We start from the raw sequence: 20821 nt of genomic DNA, 5'->3' as shown, positions 1-20821 counted from the left end.
AGAACATATGAAAGTTATACAGGCTATATAATCTATGTACTCCAGAGTTGCATACATACCACAGGGATGAGTAAAGCATAAGCAACCACAGCTCCAACTCACTCTACTCTGTCCTGCATTTCATTAAATCTAGTTAATTCCTGTTGACATCTATAGTATATATTTATTCCTACAGCAGCCATGTGAGGCAGAGGCACTCTTTCCCATAAAGGCATCATCAATGGAGTGTTTTTCCAAAACAACAGCTTTCTACTGTTGCAGACTGTACAAGGTTAAGATTTGTATAAGTTTGTAAAGTAGAGGCTTTGCAATAATAGAATTATCTTCCAGGCTAATGCCCTTAGCACTGAATTATGCTGTGACTTGGGAAGCCATACAGCAAACCATTGTATTTTCAGCAATTCAAATTTTAACCCTATCAAAACTTCTTAATACTGCCCTTTTTCTCTGCAGGCTCCTTGCTTTCTATGACATTACCACTTTATCTAAATCCACAGTCACAGTATGTTCATGAATTCTCGTATGTTCCCAGTTTCAGATTAAATCCGTAAATCTACTCCTGGGGCAAATATATTTCCGCAGTTGCAAAAACCATATGTATTCTGATAATGGATAAAATTCGCAATCTTTACATTTCAGTGGTCTTAATTAAAAAAATTAATTAAAATTGAAATTTATTTTAATTTTAACTTCAAACCAATAAGATTTTTTCATTAGTCATTTGCATATGCATATCATTATGTATTGCTTTTAAAAGAGGATGCAATACTAATATTGTCAGAATTAGGCACTGAGCCACTATTATTGCTCTTACTACCAAGCAAAAAATAGGCAGCAAAGCTACACGTGTTACCAAAAAAATTATTAATAATCAATAGGACTTGTAAAGAAATATACTACATTGTATAATCAAGTCAGTTTTGACACTCAGATGCCCCCTCTATCTTTTGCGTTTGCTGCGGTTCTTGGTAGAGAGATATGAGGGTTGTTGCTTCTCTACAGAAGCCAAATAAGAACTTTGGTTTAGAGCACTCTCTTTCAAAACACATGCATGCATATTTCATAACCAGTAGGCTTGTAAATACACTACAAGGAATTATGAAGACAAAGAATATTATTTCCACCTGAGTTTTCATACAGTTTTTTGTTTTTCCTTGCTCCTCCTCCCAATCTTCCTTTAGTTTGCAAAATTTCTAATGGAATATAAAATGTCATTTTATGTTTATTTTCAACAATGTGGAAACTGTACATAAGAAGTCCTCCTATCAGTTTTATTAACTGATTTATTATCTAAGGGAGTTAAGATCAGGTCCATGGTGCTGTTAAAACATCAATGTATCAATATTCCTGTTTTCATTGGCTTGACTGGGAATAATTTTTAAAAGATAATATAAGGAACAAACATGGCATTAGAGATAAGGATTTTAAATACTGAAAAGGTTTCCTTACACCAGACTTCACCTAGGGGAAAAAAAAGTATGTCCTTAGGGTTAATTTTTGATATATACGCAGATAGTGTTGCTAGCTGTCTCCAACATTAATGTCAGAACTGTCTGCAATGATTAAAATAGCTAATAAAATTATAGAATCTTTTTTTTTTTCTAGTAAAAATTGAACTTTGGAGAATAACACAAAAAAAGAAATCCTCCTGTCACCCTACAGTGCTTGGGATAGAGGCTCAAGGAAAAAACATATTGTAATTACACATTCCACAAATTTTCCTCCAAATTCTGCAAAGCTGTTTAATCACCTTCAATTCCTGTAAACAGGCCCCTAGTAATTTTGCAAACCTTGTAATGCCATGTAGTATCAAAATACAAGACAGTAATTTTCAGTCATAAAGCCAGCCCTGCAAACTGAAGAGTGTGCTATTTCACGGAGAGTCGCCAAATCTAGTGTCTATTCATTTCCAGATGACAAAACAAATGTTCAGGTCATTTGACCACTAGTATTTTCTCCCTTGAGTATTATCTAGACAGTAGGCTTGGCAGTACATTAATATCCTCACCCCTGATGGAGTTGAAAAAATTGAATACTGTTTTCAAAAACTTCTTATTGAAGTAATACAGTTCACGTGACATATATCTGAAGTAGAAGAAGCCTTCACCTTTTTTATGACTGCTTCTTGTGGGAGAAATTCTGCAGCAGCTTAACCTCATCTAAAAACTGCTCAAGCAACTTTTCAAGGTCACTGTTAATAGAGAAAATTTCTGTGTAAATGCTGATTGAACAAAGCTAAGGTACCCAGGGCAGCATTAAAATGTGAATCAAGTGCATTCATAAAGTGATTGGCTTGAGTAGTAATTGATAACCTGTTGTGTGTGGCACTCCTATTTCACTTATTTCTTCTTTTCTTCAGTCTATTCTGTCACACTATACATTCTTACATTACCATTTTATGGTCAAAAGTCACAAACACAGCAGTTGAGTATTTTTTTTTAAAGTTTATAATGAACAGCATTGGGACTACAGCGAAGTCCACCTGTAAAGAACTGTATTTACCTCTGCCAGAGAGGACCCTCTGCTTTACAACAATGCAGCTCTTTAAGCTCTATGAAGTGAATGGGTCATGTTTAGAAAGAACTTACCGCGTAAAACAGTGAGTCTCGTGGACACACTTATTTCGCCAACACTGTTGGAAGCCACACACTCATAAATAGCTTCATCTCGGGGTGTGCGCAGTGGCTGTATTCTGAGAACTGATCCAGATCCATCATCAAACTCTATTACCTATAAAAGGAAACAAAAGCTGTCACAGATGTTGTTACAAATACCTATCCCTCAGCTAATCTGTTCATGAACACTGGTCTGTTGGTATTCAAGTGACAAAAGACAGGTTTGTTTCTCAAATTTATGTTGCACAACAAATTCCAGTCATATGGGAAAATGTTTAAGAGGAACATACATTGCTTTTCAGTGAGTCCTCAATGGCCATTTTAATATAGCTTCAAGAAATACAGGACAAAAACCAAATGAACAAACGAAAAAAGAAAAATAAAAACAAAAAAAACCAAGCCAGCAAACAACGGCTCTAAGAAAAAAGCCTGTGACTTAATGCTCTCTTATTCTGAAGTTCACTACCAATGCTTCTCAATTCTCTCAGCTAAAGTACTTTACCTTCAAGTGACAGTTAGATTCATTTTAATTGCTGCCAGCTATATTCCCTCTCTACTCACAGAGTGCAGCTCACTCACTGATTTGGCTCCAAAGTTAATAACTGTCTGCAGTTTCTGAACCAAACAGGATGACTCAGTTTAGCTTTGTATTTAACCCACAAAATAAGTAAAGTTATCTAACAAAGTGATCATTTAGGAGGCTAAATAATACAGCAAAAGTTCTAATATGTCGTTTTAACATTGCAATATTCATACAATAAGTAATAACATTTATATGAAAAAATTCACTCAGCAGATCTTATTTCCTTCTTGATCTGAAGTCAGAATCACATCAAATATTGGTGAGTACTGCAACACTCTGTTGGTCCTGGAAAAACCTTCTTAATAGTTAAGTAATAGAAGTAATCTCTTTAATCTACATTTTTAAAAATAAATGTTAAAAATTGCTGAGAGATATCAGTACTACCATCAGATAAATGGTACTTATAAACAAAGGACAGTCAGATTTTTTTTGTCTTGTTTTTCTCTACAAAGTAATCTATATATACATGCACAAAGTGATTTACAGATATGTCTATTTGCACATCTCTTTGTGTCCTTCTGTCTCATTTTCACAGAAGCAACCTATGAGATCCCTGTACATGTTGATAAAAGAGAGCTTTAAAGCCTGGGGTCAGAAATGATGGTAAATATGCCCTGCATCTCGCTATTTTCATTGTTGGAATCGCTCAGTTTCTACTTAGCATTGGGAGAGGTGCAAGTAAGATAAGAACCCTGGGGGGTTTTTAATACTGAATTTTTTTAATAGCCCACGGGATGTATTTTTCTTGTTCTTCCAGTAAAGCCATCTTAAACTAATCTAGATAACACAAAATATCCACCTGATGTTAGCACAATTAAAGCAATAATTAGAATTCTCAATAAATTGACATTTATAAGGGAAAAATAATTTCAAAGTCTTTAAGCAGTCAGACTATCAATTTACAGATACAAAATGCAAGCATAGGATCTGAATACTCACAGACATACTTAAAATAGAGTAATTGATATTGTTTAAACCTGAATGCTGAATAAATGTATCTGGACAGTCACTGAAAACAATTGCAGAAGATTGGATTCGGTAAATACTGCAGAGATTAAGTTTCAAGTCTGGTGTCTCAAAAATATCTATCATAAAAGGGATTTATTTTTTCATGCAATGAGTCCTCCCCTTTCCTGCATAACACAGCTAGTTAATTCCTAACTCTTCCCCATCTACTGGATGAGATTTTACTTTTTTTATGACAGATATTTTTTAATAAAAGCATTTTTGCACACAAGGTGGAGTGATGCAATTTTCAACTTTTATTTTTCCCTTTTCTGTTTTTTCTTAAGTTCCTCTGAAAAGGACTTCTCAGCAAATTAAAGCAGATTTCTGTAATTCCTATTATTTGAATTAATTTGCAGAAAGAGGAAAATGGAAGGATCCCCATTCAGAGTCTACATCTGTAATATAAATAAAAGCTGAAAGATTAATAAAGAAGACCCTCGAGGTCTTACTGTGTATTTTAATTTCAGAAGCTATGCCTAGCTTTCACTGCTATTGTCAATAAGTTGGGAGAATTAGCTGGTGAGCAAGAAATTTCAATGACAGTACTCTTAAAGTATATAAACAGTCGAGAGAGGAAAAAAACTATTTGCTCCCCAATTGCTACATACATCAAGTTCCAGCAAGAGTTCTGATTTCATGTGGGGCACAGGCAACCATGACAAGTTTCATAAACCCTGTAGGAGACTTTCCAAGTTTATTGAATATAACAAAGTAACCTCCAGCATGCTTGGGAAAGCATGTGCATAAGATGGTCCACTAGAATCATTTCCAGCTGTATTTACTTTATGAAAACAGGTGTTCAGGTAAAACATTTTGATGTGTGTCATCATTAAGTAGCTGAGAGAAATTTACAAAATATTAACGTGAAAGAAACCAAACTAAATATTCTCTTACTGGTCCAGCTAAAAATCTCAGGACATTTCTTGTTTCACAAATGTTTTATAAGTATTTTTTGAATCTCATTTCTACTGTTGTTCTTTTCTTATTTACAGATTCTATGGCATGAATTAACAGCCTTACTTCAAACAGAAAGAAAAGCTGTTTAAAATAATGATTTTGTATGCACACTTTGTAACTGCTCTGCTCAGCGGACATGATAAAAATTATAAAACACTTGGCAAATGTCATCTATTTGTTCAAAATACACTCCATCTTACTTGGCTATACTGTTTGTTCAACCGTCCACTAGAGGCATTTTTAAAACATTTTTAGGTGTTTTTTATAGTTACATGCAAATAATTTTTATGGAAATAAAACTTCTTTATGTTTGCCTATTGTCCCTAAAAACAGGTACAGAGATTCCAAGAAAGCAATGTATTAAGGAGATATACCATGACTTATTGCAGAATAACACACAGTAAACATACACATGCACCATCATTCTCTGTTTAGAATTCACTTTGAGTGAAAGTTCTGTGAACAGAAGAGGATAAATTGTGTAAAATTAATGATAAACCTTCTATGTTAATCCCTCTAGCCAATTACAACTCTGCATATGCTCTGCAAAGTGCAAACAATTTTGGCACTAGGAGGTAACATTTAAATTAATGATTTTGTTTTTCATGTTGTAGTAAATACACAAGCCAGAAATTATAATGGTTAATGAACGAATTCCAATGTCTTTAGATATTTATTGAACCAAAAATCAAGAAAATAAATTTGGTTTATAGACAAAATGCAGTTCTTCTAAAAGAATCTGACCTGAAAGCCAGGAAAAACAATCTTCACAAATGCTAATAAAAGTTAATATAGAGGACTTTAATATTCAGTCGGTTGTTAATAACTATATGTTAGATAATTTTCTCATAAAATGCATGTCACATACATTTTATATACAAAGCTTTAATCTCTGAACAGTTGTTTTCAAGGAAACAGAAGTCTCATTTCTAACACTGAAAACAATTAAGAGACAATTGCACACTCTTAGTGCCAGTTTTGATATCTCTTCTAAAAGCTTTCCCCCATTTTCTGAGTTTTTACTTCACGTTAAAGGTGAATCCATATTGACATTAATTATTATTGCCACTACAAGAGGGAATAATACTTATTTTCTTATTTCCCTCAAAAAATCAGAATCCTTTGAGCAGATTATTTTCACTGTTTCCTTTAACTGAAGATTGTGGAGAGAAAAATCTTCCTCCGAGCCTTTTCCTAATTTATTGTTAAGAAAAAAAATCAAAGCAAGCAAGTTTTATTTTTCCTCTTCAGCAGCAGGAACTACAGTGCCCCTTTCATTTCTTTCATCAGAAGGGGTAAGGAATTGTGGCAGCAGAAGCAGCCAAAGACTAAGCCTGCTTGATGCACCTTGTCAGAAAAGGAGATGGTTTGCTCTTTGGAGACAGCAGTCACTGCTCAACTCAAGTTCTTCATGAGCTCTCCATGAACCAGCAAACTGAACAGAGGCACCACAGAGCTCCTCAGTCCAACCATGCTAGCTTAGGAAACAGCAGTAGCAGTTTTCTCTTTAATGGGTCTATGCAGCACAACCAGTTTTCAAAATTAAAAACTTCATTAGAGTATTCCCACCAAATTATCCCTGATAGTTACTTACTTCTATTCTGCTAAATCACCGTTAATAAAGCACAAAAAGTGGGATTAAAAACAAAGTTGGAATTAAAATGTTTTTCAGAGGAACAGAACAATGGACCTAATACCTCAAATCTCTGATTGCTGACTTTCTTTCCTTTTTTGTTCCAGACAATTTTAGGTCTTGGATCTCCTGTGGCTTGACAGATGAATGAGGCAACTCCTCCTGAAACTCCTGTCTGGTCAACGGGAGTTCTTGTAAACTTTGGTGGTGCTGAAACAACAAAAAAAAATTAACTGTATTAATACAAGCAGTAAACATAAATTTTAAAAAAGTCATATCAAGTCTTCAAAATTTAAAAAAATGAAAAGCTTTGTTTCTCCAATGATAGCATTCACCTGCATGAGAAAGCACTACTTTAAAAAACCTAAAAAATCATTAAAGTACTTACAAATTTTACTAGTGAAATTTGTATTAAAACAGAAATTTGATGGCATTGGAATAGCGAGATCACACATTATATTTTATCACCATTATAAATAAAAAATCCAATGTGACTTCTGCAGCAAAATGAGCTCATCAATCAACTGGAATAATATCACGATTAGCTACTTGATGCTGTGAACACAGGGTGTCATGAAAACAGGAAGCTCACCTTTGAGACATTAAAATCAGGGACATTTAGGAGAAAGCATTTGTAATTTTGCATGGTAGAGGTAAATTATTATGTATTAAGAGTCCAGGCAAAAAGGACTGTATCAGAAGAGAGATTTATGCTTTGCTAATTTTCCTGGCAAAAATGTACCAAAACCAAAATGCAAGAGCACATTCCAGCAAAACAGTGTACTACTACTGCCATGGGGAAATTATGTAAGAACTTCTCTGATGTCAAAAATTGCCAAAACCTTAGCAAATAAAGCACACTTTAAGTGAAAATACTTGAGATAATTTCCCAAGCCACAGGCCTTATGCCTGAACCACAAAAAAGGCAAAAATATATGCTGATGAAGAACATCTGGGTTTCAACAGAACTGCTCTCTCAGAACGCTTTTTGTTTTAACTCAGCACTGTGATATGGAGAGACTCAACTGAATCTATATACTGACATTCTGTGGCACAAGTTGTAATTGTGGGCCACCAAGTGAAAAATGGCATGTTGCCATTCATCTTTAATTTTTTTTTTTACATTTTGTGAATTCACTGTTAGAACTCAAAGCACTGAAGGAGAAACACTTCATGACAAAGTCCAAGAGCACACAGTAACTCTGTATAGTACCTCATAGGCAGCAAATAGCACACATAGCAATAAATTAAATTAAAAATCTTTCACTAAACTTAACTGCTCTAAGGTGCTCAACTAGTTTTCCAGCAATTTCTTATATAGAACTGTCCAAAATCTGGTGAAGGACTACAGCACTATAGCTGCTACGACTCCTTACAAAAACTGCATACTGGCTTCTGCAGAGCATTATCACCTACACCATGGAGTTGCAGAAATATGACTGAATACTTAACAGAAATGTGACTCAATACTTAATAGCTCTAGCTACCTGAACAACGGTATCTTTGCCATCCTGCGTGAATTTTTGCTAACCAGCAATTAGTAAAGCTTTTGTTTATTAACCACCTAGCATTAGAGGCATAGATAGCATTACACACAGGAAACAAGGGCAGTTGTACATAATGACGCAATTTTCAACTTGTGGACTCTTTTCAAGGAAAACAAGGTTTTAAGGCTGTATTTAAAATCCACTTTCTTGTATGATGTGACTAATATTATCTACATCAACAAAAAAGCTTCACAGGCCAGAATAGAATGGAATTGGGTTGATCTTTTTTTTTCACTTAGACCATAACCTAGTTGAAAAAAATAAGGTATGTATCTGTCTGGTCAAACTTCTTTTTACATAAGTAAGACATTTCTATAAAAACACATTGTCACAACTCTCCTCCAATACATAATATTGGAAGTAAGTCAGTTATCTTTCAAGTATCATACAATATCAGAGAAGATAAATTATCCTTAGAACATAAATTAATTTATAAAATTATCTGCCATAGGGAGAGGTAAGTACTATGCAATCCCTCTTTTTATTACTCTATCAAAATGTTCATCTTGTTACATATAACGCAACTACCGTCAGTCTAGGGGTGTGTGAAATCATAACCCAGCAGAAGCCAAAATGAAAAGTGGTATTTGTTGCCTTTATCTTTATAAAAGTTGTTAATTAAGGTTTGACACAAATTATCTCTACAATTAATGTTGTCAGTTTCTTGACATTGATTGTGACCTAAGCTGCTAGGCACTCTGACAGCAAACACAATTAAACTGCACACACAGTTGTGCTTATTAACATGAGGGCAATTTTGATTGAGAACTGACAACTATTTTCGATCTCCCTTAACAACAGCAGTGCATAGTTCAAGAAAAACTCTCCACAACACAGTTCATTAAGCACAGCAACAATCTATATGGAAACCTTCCACTGCAATTAAATCTGCCAAAAAAATAAGATGTAATATGTTACCAGCTATGATACCAGAGTCTTTCAGCTTTTGGAACTCTTGGAACTCGCCTTGGTAACATCAATAAATGCAGTTAAAATAACACAACTGTAATTAAAATAAAGTAAGTGAAATTCACTTAAAATCAGCATCTCATATTTCTGTACTTAAATTTTCTTAAGTGAATCATAAAAATTGCTGCAGTATTACCTTTTAAATGCAAGAACAAGCCAAGTTTTGCTTGCTTATATACTTGTACCTACTCAGATATTGACACTAATAGTGAATTTTGATACCTTTTCAAGCTAAAAATAAAATAAAAGAATCAGAGTGGGAGATAGCCGTAACTTGGACTTCTGAAGAGTACCACAAGCTTTGGCATTTGAGAGCTGAGGGCTCCCACCATCTCCTACTTGGTACGCACTTCTTGCTGGGACTCCTGAGAAGCCAAAGTGACAACTACAAAACTACTGCAAATTACACTCTTAATATACAACGGAAAATTGAATTTATTGCTAGCTCACGTTAAGTACACTGAGCTTGCATTTATCTGTTTACAGAGTTTAACCCCACAGAAATTAGGCTGCTGCTTCAATGAACAGTCAAGCTGTCCCCTCAAGGGCCACAAGAACTTCTGAAATCAGAGATGGTTTACCACTATCCAGATAGAAGTGGATTTTTTTGCACATTATGGCTCTATAAAATATATTTTTAAAGTGACACTAAAATAACTCATTTTGATTGGAACATTTGAATATCTTGGCAAGAGCATAAGACATTTCTTTCTTCCCTTATGCATCTCTACATTGACTTTCTAAAGTTTAAGTGGAATTCTGAAATACTGAATTGAATTAATTAATTCACATTTCATCATGTTATAGAATAATCCATTTTGAAGTTACTGTATTGTTCTCTGTGCTGTGCTTTAAGGATATTTAATATTGTTTGTCTGCACTCAAATAAAATGTCTGACAAAATACTTCTGAAGTTCAGCCCCCTTTTTTCCATAGCTACTGCAAACTGTTCTTGTGTAGAGACATTTTTATGAACATACTCCTCTGTGAAAAGGTGAATATGAGGATAAGACTTCCCCTTCTTTAAAGTGAAAGCTAAAAGGATGCCTGCAGTCCAACTACAGCTAGCTCAGCATGTGAACTTACTATGGAAAAATACATAGAGGATGCAGATCCTCATACATTTGTTTCCAGATTCTCTGTTTCGGGTGTATGAAAGTTCCTAGTATAAAATAATTCAATTTAGGACTAAACTTCATCATATGCATCATATGCCTGAAATATCAAAAATTTTACTACGTCAGAACAAAAATTGCCAAAAAGCACATCATATTGTAGCCTTTGTAAGCATATATAGCAAGGGTAAATAAAGACATCAGAAAAAACTAAAAATGCAAAGACACTATTTCAAATACCTCATTTGCTAATGCATTCACACATATTTAAGGAGGTTCTTTAAAAGTTACAGTAACTTTTTCAGTTATAAAGACTCATTTTGTACCAATAAAAGTTGGAAGATGACAATCACAACTGTTCCCATGAAATGTTTTCACCTCAGACTCAGAAATGTAGGTTGACAGCAGAGTAAACAATGTGGTCTGGCACACATACAATCACACATACCATTTTCACTTAGCATAGTCTTACTGGTCTAGCAGCAAAAAGTTTCAGGGAGTATGCAAACGGACTCACTCCGGGTAAAAAATTCTGTAGTGATTCTTCCCATGTCAAATTACACACCCAGAAATTTCTCACACACTAAAAATCCAAATAAACAGAATTAAAAACAACCACAAAAACACCCCGAAAATCCAGCCAAGAAAGAAAAAATCCCACTACTCAAACCAAACCAAACCAAACCAAGCCAAACCAAACCAAACCAAACCAAACCAAATCAACACCTTTATTTAACCCGTTTTCCATTTTGCAACAGTCACTGTAGTCCACAGACTTAGGAGACAATGCCATATATTCTAAATAAAAAGGCCATAGACTGGTTCGTATTTAATGATGGTGAAGGTGGTGAAGACTCCTGTCCAGGTAAAAATGAACAAACAGGCAAATGTATTTAATCACAGGCTGATACTGTATTGATGCATTACAAATTTCATGATTCGTTATTTTGTTCACAATCCCTCCAGCAGTTAATATATTAAAAAACTACTATACATATACATAGTACTTAACAGAAAATTACTTAATAGAAATTTCAAAACACCTTTATATAAAGCATTAGCAGCTAATTTACCCATTAGTAATAATTTGTGACATCAGTTAGACTGATCATTTTACAAGTAATTGTTTCACCTTAATTCTAACCTGCACTTACAGAGGACTTGCACACTGGCTATGTAAAAAAAGCTAATTAGGTTTTTTTTCTATAAGGAGAAGAAATAATTTGTATTAATGAAATCTGCATAAAGAAACTACTAAGTTAACAACTAGTATGTTCCTAAAAGCTCTTGTCTGTCAGTCACAAGCTGTAAAATTTTTCTGTTTCTCACCTAAAACTGTTTTTCATCCTAAAATTTCCCTTGCCTTAACATCCTTCAGCAAAAAGAATAGCAAAAACACAATCTTCAGATATCATCATACTCTGAGCAGTGGAATGGTTTTATTATTATAGGAATGAAAATTATTGGTTTGGTGTCCTTCAACTTTTAAATGCATTTCAGCCATGCCAGTGAAGTCCCGCTGAAAATTTTGATCCATTTGGTTCCCAGAAACTATTTCTAGGTGCAAACAAATGTTTCCCAAAAGTCTGGGTAAATGAAATCCAGCAATTTTACTTTACAGGCATCACAGCATCCTCTTAAAAATTCAGCCCCTACAAAAGTAATAAAATCTTGATAATATAATTGAAACACTCATCACTCCACCTTCTTTCTTTACTATGCATTCTTCTAAAAGCAAAAGCACTCAGAACAAAGGACTGGTATTTGAGAGAGGTTTCTGGTTATGGTTATGGTTTGGGGCTATTTTTCCAATTTAGCAGTAATCTCCAGTTCCCAACCTTCAATCTGCCAGAACATACCTTCCCTACAGATTAAGTAAGCAGCTCAAAAAAAAAAAATATCACTTGCTGATGTCTCAAGGAAAATATGAAAAGCCAATCCTATCTTTTATATTTTCAAATTTCCTTCAATGCACAGTGTCAGTGTAGTCAGCTGACTATTAGGATCATTCCTCCCTGAAATAAAAAGTTAAACTGCAGACTTACAAGTAATGTCTCACAAGCAGGATAGGTGAGTTACATTTTCCAAAAGGTCTAATGTTAAAATAGCACACATTTAATGTGTACCTTTAACCTCTGCAAACCTTGTTACCAGCTCATTTCATTGTGGATTATGTATGCCTTTTTTAGAGACAGACATTATCTGAGCCCTAGGGACATGGGAGCTATATGAATTAACACAGACAGCAGCAGACGTTTATTTGCCAACTAATATCATTCACACACATTCACACATGTTCATTTCAAGCTTATAATAACTGAGAGAATGAAAAAGGCTTTCACAAATAAGAAGAACCTATGTGAAAAACCTGTGAAAAAAAGCCTTTTACTAATAGTATAGACCAATACATTTATATTTGAAGTAGAAAGAAGCTGAAGCAGTACACATTGCTGTTCTGTTTCTATTTAAACTGTTGCAGGCAACCGACTAACAATTTAAACTGGTTTCATGACAAATTTTTGGCACATTTAGTGTAAAACTTGGGCCAGCCATTAACTACTGCCCTATTAGAGCAACACTGCGCTAAGCCTACTAGGAAGCCAGGGTTTACAAGCTATCACACTCAGTCTCACAGATGATCAGATAAAAGGAGAAACCTCCCAAAGCCAGGCCTACTCCCACAGCCATGCCCTCTTGCCTTCATTTCTCAAGCTGGGTGCCCAGCCTTAGCAATCAGTGATACACATGCACTAGCTTAAATACAAAATTTAGCCTGCATTTAAATACCACTACAGAAAATGAAAGTCGTATACATTTGCCTCTGAATCTTCCCTTACTTCACTGTCTCTTCAGTCCTTTCTACGCAAAAATCCTGGTTTACACTAGAGTTCAAGAAAGGAGAATCAGGATGTTTGGTTCTAGTATTTGGCTAACCTGAGCACTAAAAGATGCAAGCATATGACTAAGTAATAATCACTATCCAGTAAATGCTTAAGAGGGCAAGAATTCTCCCTTTTTTTCCCCCATGCCCATAGGAATTCCAGCACTATTAACCCAGTGTTCATGATATTAACTCAACTGCAGATATGCCTTTAAGTCATAAAATAGCACATGTTCAAATGCACATTACAAAACAAAATAGGTATAAGCTTGTGTATATTCACGATATTTATCAAAAAAGTATATGTAAAAGCTAGGTGGAACTTAATTTACCTGAGTTAGAAAGAGGACCTTGCTAGTAAATCCAGTACTAAGCCTTCTTTCAGCAGCAAATAAAAAGCATGAAGTCTCTTGAATCTAAAAGGTTAGTGACGTGCACCACTTTATCCCCCAGGAATATTACATAACCTTGTCATATTCACTAATTTAACAAAAGGAAATTCTGCTTCAAAGCTCTCTACTGCTCCTTTTTCAAATTTTAATGTCTGCAGACTGCATATGAATTATTTGGTAACTGAGAGCTGACACTCCTTTTCAATGTGCAGAGTAAAAGCAGTGAATTTCAAAATGCCAGGCAAGCTGATCTCTTTCCAGAAGAGTTTTGCTCCAAGAGAAAGATAGGAAAAAATGAGACACTAGAAGTTTCAATTAGGGACTGGGAATATCTGGGTTATGACTGGAGAGATGACCTTTACAAGTGTTTCAGTCTTACTAAAACTCTCAAAATACAGGTACCAAAATGAGGAAGCATAAAATTGGGAAACTGTAACAATGAAATGAAACTTCCATTCATATTTTATTTATCTAAAAACAACAAAATGCATACCTTGCCATTTGTGATGATTACTGACTGTGAAAACAAAATCAACTATCCAGTAATAATACTGACTCTACATACTAATATGATTCAGAGTTAATGCTTGACAAGGCATTCACATAAGCAAATTCTCATAATTCCTATTCAAGCAGAAGTATGCTTGTGTCTAATCAAATCTCACAGCCCATATGAACATATGCAATATGGTGAATTAAGGGGTTCAAGATTACTTTCTACTTGCAGAACAGCATTAGGATATGACATGACTTGACATAAGCATAATTTATTGAGCTAAACTGGTTAAAAAAAAGTATAATTAAGGCTGCTATAAAGTAATAATAATTAAAAAACCTAGTTAGGAGAGACTCATAAATCTCTTTCCTTCTTACTAAGTTAGGCCTGCTTCATCCCAAAACTTGATCAACACCTGCTTCTATTAATTATAAACCAACATTTACCATTTATCTACAAAGAGTAGTTATATACAACCTGAATTAGATGTTCAGCCAAGTAGAGAGAATACATACTCCTCTTACCAGCAAGCTCTGTGAGCTGTGCAAGGCAGCCCACCTTCAGCTGTACTGTTAGACAGGTTAGCATGGCCCCTAGGATGAAGCATGGCTGATACAAAAGCAGACATTCATAAACTAGGTCAGGAAACTGTTTATAGATATTAAAAAAGATTCAGTGACTAAAGGCCCCAGTGGATTGTCCCAGTTCCTTGCCTACAAGTCACTTACAATACATCAGAGTGTGGTTAGCACAGCACAAGCAGCCTGCTCTGGGATACGGCTGTGCAGACATAAAAGCACTGATTAGAATGTATTTACGCTGGCAGTATATTGTACATTTCCTGAATCCTACTGTGTGTAGGTCCTGTTGCAAGTAACAGCCACATTTTTGTGGCTGCTGTCATTAAGGACAATGCACTGCAAAAATGCAAGAAATACTAGTCATAAGGTAATCAAGGTTCATCTGCTCCATGAACCTCTACAGGGGCTAAATTTGTTCTAGATTGTCTCTAGTAAAGTTATGCCAGCACAGATTTGAAGCATATGGAAGCATGTAAGAATATGAGAACTAAAACCTCATACAAAGAAATGGACAACAGAGGTGTTGCCAGACCAAGGATTTTATTAAAAAGCAGAAGCATAACCAAAATAAACATATCACCACATAAAGGCAAACTTCTAATCACTAAAAGTTCATTTCTCTTTTAATTGTGACATGTAATAGCACCTCATACAATGACATCTACTCTGCCACCTATTACCTGAAATCACTGAAAATACAATTATTTGATATCCTGTATATCTCGGTGTAGCATTGCAGTTGCTTTACAAGAATCTTGCACGGTTAGTCAGGTTACTTCAGTAATTTTTAATATAATTTTCAGTGGTTAGAGATACATCTAAGATAAACCTGTAGTGCTGTGACTAGCTTATATCTATCTCATCTACCTATCAATAATGTATTTTCCATTCTTCTGTCTTCTTTTAAAAAGAGATACCAAGAAATCATAACACTACCTGTAACTGGTAGGACACAATCAAACCTTTTTTTCTAAAAATAAATAAGGAAAAAAATTACATTTGACCTAGCACAGAGATTTTTACTCTAAAATCTGTTACAATTTGAAAGCATGATTCATGGCCATTTTTAAAAGAATAGTAGAAATTATGAAAATATAACTACCAACAAGGATTTACTTCTTTATTTTCTTGCAAAGGCAGATAGGTCTTTACAACTACTATAAAAATAATTTTTAAAAAATAGTATCAGTCCTAGTCATGGTTTCCTTTTAAGTTCATATCTAAGTAGCATGAAGAAAAAAAAATCACTGAAGTTTAGTCTCAAGAGATAGGACTGGAAGCCAGAAGCACTGAAAGTGGCATCTGGCTCCTGGACAGAAGGGAGGGCTGACAGCCAAAACTTTGTAATTCTAATCCCATCTCTGTTAATTGCTTGCTGTTTAGCTTCAGGCAAATTACTTAACCTCCGTGTCTCAATTTACTTAATTCCAGGATTATGCTACTTAGATTATGTCAGAAAACAGAGGGAGGAGTATTACAGATGTTCCTGCCACTGTATTTACAAAATTTGTGCAGGGATTTGTGCTCATGAGTTGAATGAAATGTTCCAGTTTAAGTCCTACCCACTTACTACATGGGTGACACTTCTATCAGGGCAAAGAAGACAAAAAATGAACACACAAACCGTACTCAAATCTAAATTAGAAGTGTCAGCAGAAATTCGTAGCTATTTGAAAAACTTACTAGTCTTGGAAAACTGCAGTCCTCTGCGTATCAGTATTGCAAATTGTTGGTTTAATTAGCACTCTTTTCTCTAAGGAAATGAGCTCACATTGCTCAAGTGTACTGAGTAAGAACTGCCTATTTTGACTCTAAGAAGTATGTACTCAAAGGAGTACACTAAGAGGTATGCGCTTCTATAAATTATAATAAATTATTTCTGCAAAATGTATCATTCTGCATCATAACTAAAATTCAGTGGTGTATGATTAATATTGTGTGTCCACTTAAATAATAGAATTGAATGCTTTAATTAAGAAACCATATTAGTTGTAACAATCACCTAAAATATTCATCTAGATAACAGTAAATATGTATACATACCTTTAGATCTAATATGCATGTTCAGACTTTAGAGATTTAAGGAAATTGTATTTTCCACATAGAGTTTCAGCAACCTCTTGAAATTATACTTGAAAATGGCTGACTGTTCATGAAGAGAACTGAGAACCTTAGTTTGCTGTCAATGGATTCAAATTTCTGTATGTCTTAATCTCAATGGCCAATTCAAAATGTAGAAAATATCAAGTGATCAATCACTGCACTCCATCATCAGAGCTACTATCTACTTATGGAAAGATTACAAAAGGTAGAAGATAATCTGCACTGTTTCAAAAATTAATTTTTCTCTGATTTTTTCCTTCTGAATACAAAAAGATAAACAGAAATTAACTTCTCACAAAAAACTGAAAGTACTGACAAAAATTCATATGAGGCTAGATTACTAAAGTTGGGGACACAACAAATACAGCAGGGCACCAAACAGAACACAAAATAACCAGTATCAAATATCCAAATGTAAAATTATTTCGGCTGTGGAAAGATGGGAATAAGAGACAAGATTAAAAAAGCTCATTTCATGAAAAAAGAAAAAAAATCTAAAAAGAAAAAGAGAAGCAGAAACTAATAGTCAAACAGGGCAGAAGGATAACCCAAACCAAGATGAATCTCAGGTCTACTGACGTAAAAATTTAGGTAAAAGTAAAATCTTTACATATTACCATAATGTCAGTCAGTCACATATCTTTAGTAAAAAAATTAAGAATCTTTGAAAACTTAGATTTCAGTGTATATAAATTTGCTTGCTCCCAAGGGCTGTCTAGAAAGTTGTAATTTAATCTTTATGTTCTTTAACATGCAATACCTCTCATAAAATAATAGCAAAACCTCTTGAATGAATTACTGTATTGTTCATAAATCACAAGAATCAATTACCACATGTATTGTTCCTTCACTGAATGCCTTGAGAAAAGCAGCTTCTGGTTGTTCAATAATTTGGCATCTTACTGCGTCATAAGCTGGCAGACACAACTGGAAAAATTCTAATTAGAGTTAGTAATAAATATTGAGAAGTTAGACTTTTATGCTTGCTCTTGTAAAACGAATCCTCTTTTAAAAGTAGACAGCTTTCAAAAAAAAATCTTGGAAGGTTTTGGTTTCATTACTCTTAACTTCTCACTGCAATAGTAACAATATAATGTAACACAATATATGGTACCAAAACAAAAGGAAGGTGGGGAAAAGAATTAATATAAAATTAATACTGACAGAAATGAAAATCAGCCCACTGAAGTACCAGATGTATTTTTTTATGCGTTTGGCCTTAACCACAGCAACACTTTTAATGATTAGGAATAACAGATTTGAACATCTGTGTGCCTTCTTCCTCCTCAACAGACAGCCATATAGTAAACTGATACAAAAATGCTTAATCTTGTATCAGCCTGTAGCATAACAACATGGTATATAAAAATCTTTTGTTGTGATTATATAATTAGTTGTGCATGGGTATACAGGCACATAACTGCTGGGTAGAGCTAAAACAAGTAGAGTTTTCACTCTTCCCAATGCAGGAGCCTCCACTGGTCAAGGACCTCCAACCTGTGACATCCCACCTGGTATCAAAAGCTGCAAACATAATGACCTGTGGTTTCTGTTTACTTTTAAGGTTCTCACTTACTGGATGTAGTAGCTTCTCTGAAGTTGTTCCCTGTTACTAGGACAAGAGTAGTAGGATGTTTCCAACTGCTCCTTCCTAGAGACAAAAAAGCTATATGCCCGGATATGGAGACACCAAGAATAGGGAAATTAATATAGTGTATACAAGACTAGGATAATAGAGAATTATTTTATATTATAAATATAAATTCATAAGAAAAAATACAGAAAAAAATCTTGAGGTAGCTTAAACTAAAAAAGAAATACTTCACCTTCTGTAGTTAAGAACTGCTGTTTTTTTCAAGGAAATAATCATGCTTTCAGGCCAAGGTTACAGATTATCAGCCAAGTAAAAAAAATCAGAGCTTATAAGGCTGACTATATGACTTAATGTAGCAAAAAAAAAAAAAAAACCAAAAAACAAAAAACAAAACCAAAAAAAAAAAAAAAACAAGAAAAAAAAAAAAAACAAAAAAAAAACCAAAACAAAAACACCACAGTACAGGAAAAAATGAAAGACTGTTTTAGCATTTGAGAGCATAAGGCTAATGTGTATATTTATAGCATCAGAAAAAAGCCCAACACTTTAAATAGTGTCAAAAGCATCCCTCACCTTTGAGTTTGCCCATACTGCAGTAAATCTTGTAATTACAGTCATACACACATGTTCTAGTCAGTTTTAATTAAGGCAAGGCAATACAATTAACTGTTAGCCACAGAACCCTCAAGCAGGCAAAGAACTACATGGACCTTGCAGACAATCAGGCTATGCTGTCTGCCTAATGGTTAAGGTAGCCAGAGCATATCCATACAGTCACAACTACGTTCAACTTCAGAACTGACACTGACACAACTATCCAACAACAAACTTTCAAGTTCCTTATAATGTCTCTCTGAAAAACCTATATCGATCCATATTCCACTACACACACTTAGTTCCACTGCTTTCTGCAATCCTTTACAAAAGTGTTTGTTTTGTCACTATCAAAATAAAGTTTTGTAAAGGTGTGTAAATCTTTCCATACTGGTGACCTCCAAGTTCAGATCTCCTGTAACACTTGAATGTCAAATTTCTTTTTCAACCCACCAGCACATTTTCTTTTTTCAAGTGGAACTGCGTTCTTTATCCGATACATATCTTGAGACTCCCCTGTTCTCTCAGATCTGAGAATTTAAGTCCTTTCTGATCGAAGTAAGGGCTTATTTCTTAAGCTTTCTGATCATTTCCCAGTGAATGCTTCCACCATGCCCTCAATTTCTTCCTTATCTTGCTTACAGGTGATTCCTCTGCACCACAGCAAAGGAGTATGAAATTAGTTCAACGGCTAAAGCATTACACTGTTAAAAGGCAGGATCCCTATGACAAAGTAATTTTAATTGCCAAACATTGCAAATAGAAAAAATATTGGATCTTGCACTGTAGAGCCAGAGCCAACTGTCTGCGTCATTGCTATTTGAAAATACTCATGTTCTTTCCCACATTCTGATTCACTTTGACCTTTCAGGACTGAATAAATTAACCTCTTTTCTGAAAGAAATAAAAGGACAACAAAAGTCAGGTAGGTGTGCATAGTTTTGTGTGAATGAACAATGAAGAACAGATTAAAAAGTCATACAGTTACCTCCAATGTCCAGACATATCCTTCTAGGAGCAGCTATCTTACTCCCAAGATCAGATGAATGTTTAACAAGGCCACCATAGAACTGAGTGCTTAAGTGAATGATGTAAAAACACCCAGATTATTGAAATAAATTCCAACCTGGATACTTCACACAGATGATTAAACCCATTATGGATTTTCCTTTATATTTTTAACTGCTTTTCTAAGAATGGAGCTATTAGGTTCTTCAAATGCTGTGAAAACTACACTAAATTTTGCTTTAAATCACAACAGTGAAATAATGGTGCCAAAGAAAACCTGCTGTCTGGTATTCCTAAATAGTGTCAGCCTTTTGACCATATAGCTAGACTTTTTATGGTCATGAAGTACTCCAGTACTAGTACGCTTTTCAAGACAAAGCACCTGTAAAGTTTCTAAAGATTTTTACAGTTATGTTCACAAAATGAGGATTGTCTAATATATGGCCCAGTGAACATGGATATTAATAGAAATAGAGATTTTGGAAAACCGCATTTTTTCCTGAACTGCCACGTTGCTACCAAACTTGACTAGGTTTCTTACACAACTAAATTTCTGTTAAAATCATTGGAATTTGGCAATCCTTGAAGACTTTTAAAATATTATTTTTCTACTTAATTAGAAAGTTATCTAAGTCATTAATTGATATTATGTTCAAGAGATTTTACCCATTACATATCTCTAATTATGTAAAAATTTATGTAAAATTATGTAAAATTTTCCCTTTCCTGAGGGAAATATGGACAA

At 34.4% G+C, this 20821-nt stretch overlaps 1 protein-coding gene across 1 annotated transcript in view; it reads right to left on the bottom strand.

The window, feature by feature from the left end:
- PTPRD (protein tyrosine phosphatase receptor type D) overlaps positions 1 to 20821 on the bottom strand; it is a 354698-nt gene that overhangs the window by 212478 nt on the left and 121399 nt on the right. Inside the window, exons 3-4 of the mRNA XM_058823656.1 lie at positions 6861 to 7006; positions 2589 to 2730 (exon numbers count right to left, since the gene is read on the bottom strand). Coding sequence (XP_058679639.1) covers positions 2589 to 2730; positions 6861 to 7006 — 288 coding nt within the window. The remainder of the gene's footprint in view (positions 1 to 2588; positions 2731 to 6860; positions 7007 to 20821) is intronic.

The sequence above is a fragment of the Ammospiza caudacuta genome, chromosome Z (assembly GCF_027887145.1).
Source record: "Ammospiza caudacuta isolate bAmmCau1 chromosome Z, bAmmCau1.pri, whole genome shotgun sequence".
Classification (NCBI taxonomy): domain Eukaryota; kingdom Metazoa; phylum Chordata; class Aves; order Passeriformes; family Passerellidae; genus Ammospiza; species Ammospiza caudacuta.
The sequence above is the reverse complement of the archived record's forward strand: the minus strand, read 5'-3'. Positions and strand labels throughout refer to the sequence as shown.